The 14,358-nt window shown below is 44.1% G+C and overlaps 2 protein-coding genes across 2 annotated transcripts in view; both read right to left on the bottom strand.

The window, feature by feature from the left end:
* Window positions 1-14,358, bottom strand: part of itga1 (integrin, alpha 1) — a 209,372-nt gene that overhangs the window by 86,226 nt on the left and 108,788 nt on the right. The gene's annotated exons all lie outside the window — the stretch shown is intronic.
* The window catches only part of LOC129447472 (integrin alpha-2-like), a 113,042-nt gene that overhangs the window by 75,736 nt on the left and 22,948 nt on the right, over window positions 1-14,358 (bottom strand). Inside the window, exons 4-8 of the mRNA XM_073874660.1 lie at window positions 13,475-13,589; window positions 13,258-13,385; window positions 13,028-13,176; window positions 12,791-12,941; window positions 11,432-11,585 (exon numbers count right to left, since the gene is read on the bottom strand). Of these exons, the coding sequence (XP_073730761.1) occupies window positions 11,432-11,585; window positions 12,791-12,941; window positions 13,028-13,176; window positions 13,258-13,385; window positions 13,475-13,589 (697 nt within the window). The remainder of the gene's footprint in view (window positions 1-11,431; window positions 11,586-12,790; window positions 12,942-13,027; window positions 13,177-13,257; window positions 13,386-13,474; window positions 13,590-14,358) is intronic.

Genomic DNA, 14,358 nt, shown 5'->3' with positions numbered 1-14,358 from the left:
AGTCCTTCCTCAGGGGAATTTGCCAGGGAGGGGCTGTCGCGAGGAGCATTAACTCTGAAAACCAATTCCTGGTCGTCCAGTACGGGGCGACTAATAAAAGGCTCTCCTCGTCCTGCCTGACTTTGCACAGTGTCTGTGCGATTAAGCTCACTGGAGTGAATGCGTATTTGCGCGTCCCCCGCGGCCAGCTGTGTGCCAACGCATCCACGCCGAGGCTGCCCTCGGGGAATAAAACAGGCGACAGTGGGTATAGTCCGGTGGTGCAAATAGATCTCTGTACACGACCGAACTTCTTCCAAATTAGCTGGACCGTCTGGGGGTGGAGTCGCCATTCGCCGGGGCGCGCAGCTCGGGAAAGCGCGTCTGCCGCTGTATTGAGCGAACCCGGGATGTAAATGGCACGAAGGGACCTCAGATGCTTCTGACTCCAAAGGAGGAGATGACGAGCGAGATGCGACAGGTGACGAGAGCGCAAAAAACGCCTTAACTGTAAATAACGCAACAGTCGCAATGTTGTCGGTGTCGGCTAATACATCCTTCCCTCGCATCTCCATAGCGGAACATACAAGTCCCAGATGTACAGCGCACTGCTCGCAGCAGTTGGGGTGCTATGCACACCCCTGAGACTGCAAGCCCGTCATACGTGGCTGCTCATCTCGTGCTGGGGGCATCACATGTGCTACGGAATGCCAGGAGACCCGACTCAGGGGCATATCTTGCTATCAGAAATGCTGGGTCTGACCACGGGGTAAAATAAAAATGACACGCAGGTGTAATGGTTACACGGTGTATGCCGTTGCGCCACGCTCTCCTCGAGACTCGATCGTAAAACCAATGCTGAAGCGGTCTCATATAAAGCAGCTCGAGCAGTGTCACAGCCGCAGCTGCTGCCATATGTCCAGGAGCTTCTGAAATTGTTTCAGAGGGACCGCGTTCTTCCCTCGAACTAAACCGAGGCAAGTCAGAATAGACTGGGTGTGCGCTCTTATAAAACACGCCAATAAATCGATTGAGTCAATTTCCATACTGAGAAAAGGATCCTCTGCACGGGGCAAAGTTGCTCTCTTCCCAGAAGACCTGATGACTTAAACGAGCGAGATGCTGAAGCATTAAATCTTTGTGTTCGCGCACGTCTGCCAAGAACGAGCTATTACAAGTTGACGTAAATATAAGCAGAATGCGAACAACGCTCTCTCTCTCGGAGATTTTAATGCCGTGACTAGCACTTTCATGGAGACACGGGGAGAGAGAGACAGCTCGAATGGTGTACTTAGTATTATTATGCCCACCCCATGAACGCAGAGCCAAAAACGGTCTAAGGCGAGGGGAGATGGACACATGAAGTACACGTCTACAGGTCTAAGGCTGCAAACCGATCAGCATATTGAAATATTGAAATATTGAAATATTGACCTGAGCCGCTGAGGGTGACGGTCATCTGGTCTCCTGCGCGGAGAGCGCAGACTCCGGAAAAACACCCGCTGGCGATAGAGGAGAGGTAGGGTGAGCTGATGTGCCCGCTCACGGCTCTCTCGATCCTCAGGAGACCTGGAGAGGGAAGAGGAATGCACTCTTATGTGTGGTTAAGTTGGTACCGGCTGGACAGCCGGTGGAAACCAAGGATTTTCCACCCGACCCTCTACCGGGGGAAGGAGCGAATCACCGTCTCCTGAAGAGTGATCCTCTGCCACTCCGGGTCGCCCGTCTCTGGCCACAAACTCCCAATTTTCACGGGAAGCGGCTAAGCGGCCGGGGCGAGCTGCTGACGACCGGTTCCCCTGCGCTGCCGAGATGGGGTCCGAGGAGGGGAACAGAGGACACCGACGGCGAGAGGCAGACTGAGGAGCCGGCGTTGGTGGACCAAGGGCAGCTCTCTTCCACCGGGGCACGACCTAGGAGATCGCCTCAGTATGCGCAGCGGAGCTGTACGACTCCCCGTGCTCGCCGAAGAGGCCGGTCTGTGAGACAGGAGAATTCAGGAAGTTGTTCTCGTCTGCGTCTGTCATGTAAGCCAGACACAGCCTAAGGTGGCGATCTGACGACTGAAGGTTGCAGCCTCCCTCGTAAATCTCTAAAGCCTTCGCTTGGTGAACCTGCAGCAACGTTATTGCGTGCAGGGCTGAAGCCGCGTCTCCGCATGCCTGATGGGCAGCGCCCGTAACCGGACGACTGTCTATACAAACACGGGAGGGAAGGGTTGGGTGGTCCCTCCAGGAACCCGCTGCATCGCAACCCCCCGCTCCACTGAAGGGATCCCCGTCCTTAGCGGCTCCGTTGGTGAGGGAGGTGAGGGGTGAAAGCTGAACGGCCGAGACGGCCGCAAATCACGTCAGCTCTTCATGCCGTCGGGAAAGGCAGACACAGGAGGTTAGGACCGTAGAGGCCCGGGCAGCTCCGAAGTACCAATCATTTGGGTGGGACGGTTCGGGCGGAGAGGGGTTAACCCCTCCAACTGTACCGTTTCCGCCGCTCGAGCGGGCACGGCCGCCATCTCCGGGACGACTCCGCCTCGGAGAAAAAAAAAGGGCACCCCTCTGATGCTGCAGAAGTGATGGGACCAGAAGGAGGTCCAATGGATTCGGCAGAAATCGCAGAACACGACTCTGCAGTCTCCACCGGAGCCTCAACCGGCTGAGGATGAGAAGGCCGGTAGGTGAAGGACGCATCCTCCGTCCTACTCAGCGTAGTGATGCGAAGAGCGTCCTGCGAGCGCTTGACAGCCGCACCATGGCGGCGTTCAGCAATGCAAAGGCGCGGACGTCGTTCCCGTAGAAACGACAGTCGTCTCCGCAATCCAAGAGGGTTATGCTCTCACAGAGAGAACAAAAGCTCTCCACGAACGCAGCCTCGGAGTGCTCGATGCCCAAGCACGAAGACAGCACTTGTGACCGTCACTAGAATCCCTGTACTTCTCGCATCCAAGATCGCACAGAGGAAAAGCTATCCTGAAAAGGACGCTGACCTCCGAATATACGAGAGAGTGGCTGTCTTTAAAACGACACAGAGCTCTCATGTATCACTCTTTAGGGAAATCACTCTTTAGGTGCTCAGCTGATGATGCGCACAGGGAGAGACAACACACACACTAAACTCAAAACAAAAAAGATGCAGAGCAGTGGAATACTGCGAGCGTCCGCTGTGTTAGTACTGCTTGTCAATCAACTTCAACAACCATTCCCAGAAGAGCAGAGAGTAGCTTCTCAGTAGCAGATAAGGCCGGCTTTCGAAGCGAAAAAGCTAATTTCCATATTTGCACCTGCGGCTTATATACGCACCTGGCGGGGCGGCGCCAGCATTATGCAAATATCTCAATTCCAAGTTCATTGGCGTTTTAGTAGTTTACAAGGCAGATTGGTCTCTCTAAGCTAGTTCCCCAATTCGTCGGTCACAACGTGACGTCTTAGTGACTGACTGAAAGGGAACTTGTGTTTTCTTGACATGTGCCTTTTAATATTACACAAGGAATCTTTTGATGTTGTAATCACCTCCCCCCAATCGCGTTCTTCTTTGTTATCATTACCTTTTAAAATACATTTGTATTTCCCCCCCTTGCACTGTAGTATTTCAGAAACTCTTTATTTCTGTTTTTTCTTTAACTGTGCTTATTAATAACTTATGAATTCATCCATCATATAATGCAGGGATGGGCAACTTCGGTCCTGGAGGGCCAGTGTCCTGCAGTGTTTAGCTCCAACTTGCCTCAGCACACCTGTCTAAACGTTTCTAGTATGCCTCGTAAGACCTTAATTGGCTGCTTCAGGTGTGTTTAATTAAGGTTGGAGCTAAACTCTGCAGGACACCGGCCCTCCAGGACCGAAGTTGCCCATCCCTGATATAATGCAAAGGCAGAAATTGCGAAGGGGTCAGTAAAATATAATTAAAAACTTAAATAATAAATAACATGATATTATATTAATGTTTGTGTAGTTCCCTGTCGAGGGAACTCGCACTGCTTCGCCATAGAGACGCTTTGGGAACGCCTTCAGGTGTGAGTGCGTCTGAATGTGTATATCAAATCCAACCAATGGTGGTGCGTGACGTCACCGGCGGGGTGACGTAGGAGCCGGAAAGCATAAAAGGCGACGTACAACCACGCCCCCACTATCTCTATTGCCTCAGACGGCTATCTGTGTGTGTGTGTGTGTCAAAGATTGTCTGAATAGCTTAAAAACTGTGACTGAATAGTTTAACTGTGTGGCTGATAATGAAGGAAAATAAGAAAGCAGAAAGTTTAGGAGCTGAGCATGCCGCTCTTGAGGGCGCGGTGTGACGTGTGTTCATTATGATAACTTACCTCTCAAAATGCTCCGTTGTTCCTCCTCTGGGTGTGGAAGCCTGCACTGCAGTTACTTCCCCTCATTGAGAGGGATGAGATCTCGTGTAATCTTCCCCCGAGGGGGTTGATGTATTTGAGTACAAGGTGGTGAGGACGCACAGCTATCCTCCCTCTGCAATGTAATGATTTAATCAAGTTCAGTATACGAGCTGCATGTGTCGAAGTTTAATCCGAATGGCCGGAAGAGCGTCCGCACGTTAAGCTGCCAGAGCCCTTCCCAAATGCTTAAACTCAGCCACACACCACTCGGGCTGTGTGTCGTTGTTTTGATGAGTCAAGACAATGATTGCGTTTCTCGCCGCTTAAGTCCTGCGTCCACTGAGGTGGTGTAGTGTACTTTGACCGTGAAAGCTCTGCCTCGGGAGGGTTTGGAAGCACGCATTGCGGTCACTTCCAACCCGAAAGGGAGCTCTATGCAATGTTTTACCCTTTGAGGAGATATATGTTGTAAACACAGCCCTTCCGGTTCAGATCTGCGTCCGCTAAGGCGGTGTGCACTTATCATTGCTATCGGGAGGGACTCGGGACCCCGCATGTCGGTTTCTCCCGCCCCGATCGGTAGCCCGTGCTTTACTGTTTGACTGTGTCAGACGATGTTCGCGTGTCCTTCGGTTCGAGGCCCGCCTCGACCGGTCTATTCAATGAGAAGTTTATCGAGGTTGTTTCTTGTCACTGCTAGTTTTAATATGTATGAACCAGCATATATATATATATGTGTGGCTGGGTTGTGCAGACTATTTTATTTCCAGAGCTCCCTCCACCAGGAAATTATACGCATTTGAAGAAAGACTTTAATTACGTGGTGCCAAGAGCACTTATATGAACCAGTTAACTGCCCCTTGGTACAGTTCTGGAGTTTTTATAGGAGCAGTTTGCAGCAGGGCTGCCTCCTTTGACCATTAAGGCTTATGTGGCAGTTGTATTTGTCTTTCATACCTTAGTTGTCGGTCCCTCATTAAGTAGAGACCATCTATTCATGCGTTTCCTATGTGGCACTCGGAGGCTGAGGCCTGCGAGTCATTTGAGGATCCCTGTGTGGGATCTGTCTGTGGTCCTGGAGGACTTATCAGGGGCGCCATTTGAGCCATTGGAATCATCTCAGAATGTTTCTTACTCTGGAAACTATACTTCTCCTAGCTATTACCTTCCTTAAGAGGGTAGGAGATTTAGAGGCTCTCTCAGTTTCGCCAACCTGTCTCAAGTTCACTCCAGGCATGGTAAAGGTTTTTCTATACCCTAGGTCGGGCTACGTTCCAAAGGTTTTGAGCAACATACCACGCCCCATAGTCTTGCAGGCATTCTGCCCTCCACCATTTAAGGACGCAAGCCAAAGAAAGCTTAATTTACTCTGTCCAGTACGAGCACTGGACATGTATGTGCTCAGAACAGCAGAGTTCAGGAAAGCAGAGCAGTTATTTTTGTGCTTTGGTTTGGCCCTGAAAGGGTTCCCGGCCACAAAGTAAACTTTGAGTAAATGGATAGTCGAGGCTATCTCTTTTGCTTATGAAGCCTCTGGACGGCCCTCTCCTTTAACCGTCAGAGCACATTCAACTAGAGGTATGGCAGCATCTAAAGCCCTGTGGGCAGGTGCCTCTGTCCAGGATGTCTGTGATGCGGCAGGCTGGTCCTCACCGCTCACTTTTGTACAGTTTTATGAGTTGGATCTCACTCCTACTCCTGGATCTTTGGTGCTTAGGTCTTAGTTGTGCTTTTTACACACAGACAGGCACTCGTAGTCTGGCGGATTGGGTATAGAATTCCCAAAGCGTCTCTATGGCGACGCAGCGTGAGTTCCCTCGAAAGGGAACGTCTCGGGTTACGTATGTAACCCTTGTTCCCTGAGAAGGGAATGAGACGCTGCGTCTCCTTTGCCATACTTCCTGCGTACCTGTAAGCCGTCTTCGGCAATATTTCAGATAGTGGGGGCGTGGTTGTACGTCGCCTTTTATGCTTTACGGCTCCTGCGTCACCCCGCCGGTGACGTCACGCCCCACCATTGGTTGGACGTGATATACACTTTCAGACACACTCACACCTGAAGGCATACCCAAATAGAGCTGTAATCGGGCCTTAAAAGTTAGGCCCGAAATGTCCGGAGCCCGACAGAATGCAGCCCGAACGTACATTTAGATTGACAGCTTTTTAAAAGCCCGAACCCGTTTACAGCCCGACATTATTTAAATGTGCGCACACACAGCTTTTGTCAAGAATGAGAAATTTACACAGGTTATAACATTATTTATTCATGACTAATAATCTACACGCCACTTGGAAGTTGAAACAAAGAAATAAAATAAGTCATCTGTAACATTGTAACATCTCATTCTAAATAGGCTTATGCAATACACTATAAATATGCCAATAAAATTATTATTTCTTAACGAATTAAATTAAGATAATACATTATGAATTAAGATGGGTATTTGGCAATAACGAAATTAAGAGAAAGGCTCCGCGGGATTTGCGTCGGCACCAAAGGAAAATCATTAAATCCACTGTAAATGAATTCAGCGCGGTCCTGCGCTACTGATCCAGCAGCATTGAACTTGACCGCTCATTTACCTCACAAAGCCGGAGCACAAGCCCGAGCCCGGCCCGAGCCCGTGTAAAATGTTAGAAATGAAGCTCGAACCCGCCCGGGCCCGTCGTTTTTGGTTCTTGCTCGTGACTGAGTGATATAGTGGAGCTTTATCGGAGCGAGAGAAAATCACAACGCTCCGACATTCAAAAAATCCGCTCCTCGCTCCTGGCAAAATCACGCCACTCCACTCCTCGCTCCGCTCCCACTTCGCACCGCTCACATACTCTGTCACGGAGTCTGTGGCCAGGGGAAGGCTAAGCCTACGTTATCAGCAAGTAATGTCACTTGAGGCCAAGGCTTTGAACCGGTTCACGGAACGAAAACAAGAAACTTTCGATGTTTTGCAAGGAACAGAAACGAAACCAGAAACTTTCAAAAAATATATGTTCCGCAACAGAATCTTTATTTAAAATAATGGTAACCAGTAAGTAGCGTTAATTTTTGTTCCTCAACAAGATTTCTGTGCAATACTCTGTGAAGTTCACTTCCAGTCGTCATTGACTCATTGGAGAAATGAGAAGCTTGCAACCAGCAAGTAGACTACTCAAGCCCAAGTCTCTAAAGCTCAATCATAAGAGGTAAATACTGTAGGCTACCAATATCTCAAGATGTTTTTTTGAATACTAATTAGTGGTGTAACAGATCGCAGTTGATCCGTGATCAGTACAGATCACGACCCACTGTTCGGCCCGCTTGTGATTCGCGGATTAATACGCAAATTTAAATAGGATGAAAGTTTACCATTTGCACAGGTTTCAAAGGCTTGCAAATGTTAACACTTAAGTGATTTTAAACGATGTAACCGCAAAATGGCGCTAAAGTGAGCAATTTTCTGTATGCACAGAAACACATGCGGTTGAATGTGTCCGATCCAACAACTTAATTTTCACTTTATGTGGAGCAACTGTTTATGCAGCATCTTCTTCCCGAAGCACGCCGTTTGGAATTCATCCTACGTCTGTGTGTGTGTGTGTGCGTGTTTAAGTGCACTTTTAACAAATGCATGCCTGGCAGAATTACAGTTATGCCACTTACATAATGTAGCCTTTTTAATGTTCCATGACTAGATAGAGACTTAAAGGTCTAGCGGAGGATTTTCTCGAATTTTAGAAAAATACAGGCTTCTCCACTTTTTTAAAAAATGCAATTGCGCAACACTCCTGATTGACAACTAGGCGGACCAATAGTCTTGATGATCCACCCGGAAAAAGAAAATCCTCCACAATACCTTTAAGAAAAATTATGTATACTAATAATTTAAGTTTAATGTCCTAATTATCAGCCTACTTATTTGTATGTCCCAAAGCTGACATGGAATGTTATTAACCGGTTCGGGAACTTTAATTCTTTATTGTAAACAGTTCAGGAACGTCAATTTCAGGGTTGAATCGAAAACCGGAAACGTTAAAATACTGTTTCTTTTCGGGACGGACCAATTGGGAAAAAATCTGGTTTAAAGCCCTGCTTGACGCACGTTAACTGTTATCAGCTATAACAATTAATTTTTAGGATATATTTAAACCCATCCATACCCCTTTATGCCATTTTGCTTTATTATTTGATATAAGAAAATATAAATAATATCAGACAGTGAATTAGAAATTAAATAAAAAAATCCAGCACCAGCGCCAGTGGGTGCTGCAGGACCCCGTGCCCATGCCTGCCGCCTGCTTCCTGTTCCCTTGTGTGACAGAAAACCAAAGCAGGATCCCTCCGAGTCCAGGGAGGACCCAACTCGCAATCCATTCGCAGAACTGGTGCAGGAGTAACCGACCCAAAGGGCGCCCGAGATACGGCCGTTTAAAGGTCTGGCGGTGGTACTCCGTATCTCGGCTGGGGAAAGGGTTAGAGAGACGCGGATTGGCTCGTTGAAAACCCTCTCTAAGCCCGTTGGGCCCTCTTCTTCACTCGCTTTTATTTTGTTGTAACTTACTGCTCTGGTACTAAGAATCTCAAAACGGATACCCTCTCTCATTTTCATAGCTCTCAGTTAGAGGATAACCTTCCCAATTACATCCTCCCTCCAGCCAATCATCTGGGATCTAGATGAACAGATTAATCAAATTAATCTCCTACATCCTGCTCCGTCGGAAACCCCAGAAGGCCTTATCTTCATCCCCAAACAGTCTCGCACCGAACTTCTGAACTCAGCTCATACCGCTCCTGGCCCTGGACATCCAGGTAGCAGGCCCTCTCTCACACAGGATGTTTCTCACTTCATCCAAGGTTGCTCAGTCTGTGCCATAACCAACACTCCCAGGAAGCTCTCCATGGGTAAACTAGTACCACTCACAATACCTCAACATCCGTGGTCCCATCTGGGTGTGGATTTCATGATAGATCTCCCCAAATCCGATAACCATACTTGCATTCTCGTAGTCGTGGATCATTTCTCCAAAGGCTGTAAATTGATCCCTCTACCTAAATTGTAGTCGTGGATCGTTTCTCCAAAGGCTTTAAATTTATCCCTCTACCTAAACTAACCAGGCCTTCAAGACCACAGAAGCCCTCTTCAACAACGTGTTTCGCAATTTCGGCATTCCAGAGGACCGCAATTAATCTCCAAGGTATGGCGATCATTCTTCAAACTCCTAGGAATAACAGTCAGTTTATCGTCAGGATACCATCCTCAAACTAATGGCCAGACTGAGCGTAAGATCCAGGTCTGGCACCAGTACCTGGACAGCTGGAACTGCTATCTCCCTTGGGCTGAATATGCCCAAAATTCCCTTCCTCAATCTACCACTGGACTCTCTCCCTTTCAATGTATTTTGGGGTATCAAATTCCTCTCTTTCCCTGGTCTGGCGAACCCTCTGCAGTTCCAGCAGTCAATCCGTCCTTCGCCAGCCCTGCCGTAAGCTAAGTCCCTGTTACATCGGGCCCTTCAGAATTCAGAGGCAGCTGAACGCAGACACTTACCAGCTCAACCTACCTCCTCATTACATACCCTCATGGACTCCCAGCGGCGAGGTCCTCGACCGGAATAGTTGGTGGACTGGTAGGACTATGGTCTCACCTATGTTGCAAGGACGTTATCATTAGAAAATAAAAGGAGACACTGAAATGAGAGGAGAACTGATCTCATTTACCTCAGACTGATATGCTATATCGATAAAAACAAACATTTCAACTTCTTTAAAAACGTATTAAGTGCAAAAAATACAACTTCATATTACATATAACTCACAGTACATGTGCATAAAACATTGAACTCTAACAAGAACATACTTACATTCAATTTTAAGTGATTCAACTTCATATACAAGTCACATATATAATATATAACAAACTCTAAAAATACTTTTTAAATCAATGGAAAGGCAAACGTTAATTATAAATTCGTAAATTATACTAATAATAAAATGGCTTCATAAATTAAACTCAATATATCAACAGATAAATGCAAGAAAACTTTAAGGTTAATTATCTAGCATCGACAGCTTTACTGTTTGTTTGTTTGCTCAATGCATTGCAGTCATACATCAACCATTCGTTGCTCTCTCTCGTCATGTGGCTTGCTCAAGTTCAACCACTCATATACCATTAGGCAGCTCTGCTGTTCACGAGTTTCAGCCATGTAAATAAAAATAATGGCAGTTATTTCAATTATAAAAATAGATTTTTATTCGCATTCAACAATGTAGCCTATTCCCCTTTCAATTCTAACCTGACTGACAACACATTCTAAGCTATCAATCTGTCACCCGACAACAGAGACAGAGAAGCACGCAAATGACTAATCTTCTGTTAGATTTTAATGTTAAACAACTTAACATTTCCATTCATGATGATATTAACAAGTTAAATAAAAACGTACCTGTAGCTCAACAAACCGCGGTTCTCCCGCCGATATGATATGGAAAACAATGACTCGAGTCCCACCTGGATGTTGATGCATACGCACTTTGCGATGCCAAAGCTTATATTTTGGGGTATATGTTACTTAATTTTTTCGTGTTGCATTTATTACTGTAAAATTAGTTATTGTAGAATGTACCCATTATTTTTTATTTACTTGCTAGCTCATATACTTCAGTAAACTATAACTAATTTTAATGGGTTATATTTAACACCCTCCAGAGTAATGTTTATGCACAAAACAGTTTTGGATAAATATCCAGATGGTACTGTAGGCTATACTGCTTAAGCCATGATTTTTATTATTCATTGAATGGACACTTTTCTATTCCATTAGACTTGGTCTCTGAGGACCTGATGCATTTAAAAGTAAAAAATAGGCCTAGAAAACTACGAGAATATTATCAGCTGTGTGACTCTTATGAAATGTAAGTGATAACCAAAAAAAATCCTTGTAGTTAAAAATTACTTGTGTAAATTATATCCGCAGTTGTTGTTATTACATCATATAGCAACGAACATATATAGGTACTGTTTTAATAGTGGATAAGAAGGCACTGCATGTAATTCAGTACGCACTGTCACAGTTCTGTATGTGATTTCAGACACAGAGATTCTGTCCTATTGCATTCTGGGATACAATGTAAATGTTTACCTCCAATGTTAAATATTCTGTCTCCAAGAGTTCCTGCAATATTGTTAAGAGCTTCCTCTGATGACACATTGAACATGTAGTTTTCTGTAGGGGTGCTAGCGATTAGTTCAATTTCCTGGATGAATTTTGGTATATTGGCACTTACTTTGAAAATCTGTGGGAATTCATAGAAGAAAATATAATTATCTTATTTGAAAAAAATAAGAGTCCATGTTATCATATGCTGCTAACAAATTACTTGAACACTTTTTATCATTTTTGTCATATGAATAATTTTAATACGCCTAGTAAAAATGTCATGTAAAAATTTAAATTTACAGTACATCAATAATAATAGAAAAAATTTGTAACACTTTACAGTGAGATTGTACTGTATTTGATAACATTAGTTAATGCATTAGCTAAAAAGAGCATACTTTCCCCCCTAAAAAAATTGCTCAGGTTTATCATATTTGAACAAACAATTGGTTAGTTTTAGCACAGTTGGTTAAAGTCAGCATTTTTTAGAGTGTAACTTTAGTTAATGCACAATAAAATAACATGAACAATTGAAGAGTTTCGTTGCAAAACAAGATAACCACCGTTTTTTTAATTGTTCAGAAATCTCGTTTTTAGGTTGTGCATTCTAAATATAGCGTACAGCGTCAGTTCAGGCAGGCCACGTAGTCAAGCGATGCTATCAGCTGATTGTCAAACCTAACCCAGCCTATCAGCTGATCCGATTCCTATGCATCAATTGGTCCCTTTCAAACAGGGCGCCTTATTTAAATGGATTTTCAGTCTGTCTGTTTGGCTGCTTCCACTGCTTTGCTGCAACCCACCTCCTCCCCGAGCTCCTCCTTTAAACTCTGTTTAACTTAATCAGTTTCATTTCATTGTCACTGATGCACGCTGTGTTCTAATTGGGGGGAATTTTGCTGATATCCCAGTTTATATGGGAGATTGTCCCCAGAAGCTGCTGCTGTTCCCTGACTAGCTTTCATGGAGCTCATGAAAAGGTTGGGGAATTCAGAACAGAGCCATACCGCCAAATGTAATTTTAACATCTTGCAAATAAACATTTTTAAATGTCAAAGATATGTCTTTATTTTGACTCAAGTGGTCCTGACTGAATTGATTTCAATGCAACTGCAGTTGGTTTGTTTTGATTTAAACCTTCATAACTTAAAAAATATGGCTAAGTAGCACCATAAAACAAAATAATAACATGATAACATAATATTAAACATGTTTTGACAAAAATGTTAAAAAATTGATTTATCTCGTTTCGCAACGAAACTCTTCAATTGTATTGATATTAACAAAGATTATAAATGCTGAAAATTTATATTTCTCATTTTTATGTTCACGTTTACTTACACCAATGCCAAAGCGAATGATGCCATCTTTATTACACTGGTCAATAACCCCTTGAGCTATATGACCATCAGCAGACTCTCCATCAGTGACCACTACCATCACTTTAGTTGCACCTGGGCGGCCACCGTTTACAGGGAGAAACGCCTCTTTTCTAAAACACAAATGCTTGTTACAGTGAATAATAGCTTGAGTAAAATCAAGTAAAGCTGCTTTTTAACTTTGAAGAGAATAGTGTACCTGACATTGTCAATCGCGGCAAAAGTGTTGGTGCTTCGCCCTTCTTTCTGTTGAATATCTTTTGCAGTTGAAAGAACATTTTCTTTGGTTTGGTCAGAGCTAAAGTTGTAGTATGAAGTCACATTCACTGAATACTGCATAATACTGACCTAAAACAATCAAACAGTATTCAAATGAACTTAAATTATAAAAACAAATTTTTCACAATTAATCAGAATTACAGCACTCACTCGAGTTTCATCGGATCCGATATAAAGGTTGTTCAAAAGTTTTACAAGAAACTTTACAACATAATCCCAGGGGTAAATACTGTTTGATCCATCCAAAACAATGGCAACATCCATTGGATCACCACATGCTGAATGAGAAATGATAACAGTTACAAAAAACAAACTGTTACATTGTTTCTCACAATAGAAAAGAGAGCTGTCGTAAGTGTGTTCATACTCTGAATGGCTGGGGCGAAGGCCGGCTGAGGTGAAAACTTCGAGTTCACTTCAACACAGATTCCTGGATTAAAGTATTGACTACCACAGCGCTGGGCCCACAGAGGACCACATGTCTGAAAAACACACATAACATCTGTTCATTTGTTCAATACATTGAGAAGTAATCTGCAACTTAAAGGGCTCTATCTTACACCCGGTCAGGGCCGGGTCTCTGGGGGGGCCAAAAATGTCCAGCCAACCATAAAATAACGGAGTCTCTTTAAACAAAAAATGTCTTCTGTTGGCAAACGCTAGTGTTTATGGCTCCCGCCCACTATTATCTGATTAGCTTATTCAAGCCTTGGAGGGCTTTTCAGCAGTATTTAACTCACAGGAAAAGTACTACTGTTCTCTATGACGGTAACTAAAAAAACACGCATCTTTAGAATATATATCAGAAACAATGCAATTTAGTATTACATAAACGTAATAACACAACCAGAGGTGGAAAAAGTACTAAAATATTGTACTCAAGTAAAAGTAAAGTTACTTTTATAATATTTTACTTAAGTAAAAGTAAAGTTATTTGTCTAAAAATCTACTCAAGTAAAAGTAAAAAGTAAATCATTTTAACTTTACTCAGAGTAAAAGTTACTTTTTTTACAGCGGGAAGAGGTGGAGGATTCTAGTTCAAAAACGACAAGAGAATATACATCTCAAACTAGTTGTGTTTAATTGTAGGAACATCTTTACAATTAAAGTGCAATAACAAAAAGTTAATAAAATAAAAAGCTTTTTTAAAGTAAGAAACATTTATGGAATTATTTAATGACTTTACATGGGAGTTATGCACTTTTGAAGGTGGTCAGCAGCTTGTAAATACAATCACTATAGTAAGGTTGT

Source organism: Misgurnus anguillicaudatus, chromosome 12 (assembly GCF_027580225.2).
Source record: "Misgurnus anguillicaudatus chromosome 12, ASM2758022v2, whole genome shotgun sequence".
NCBI classification, from domain to species: domain Eukaryota; kingdom Metazoa; phylum Chordata; class Actinopteri; order Cypriniformes; family Cobitidae; genus Misgurnus; species Misgurnus anguillicaudatus.
This window is presented reverse-complemented; position numbering and strand designations above follow the sequence as displayed.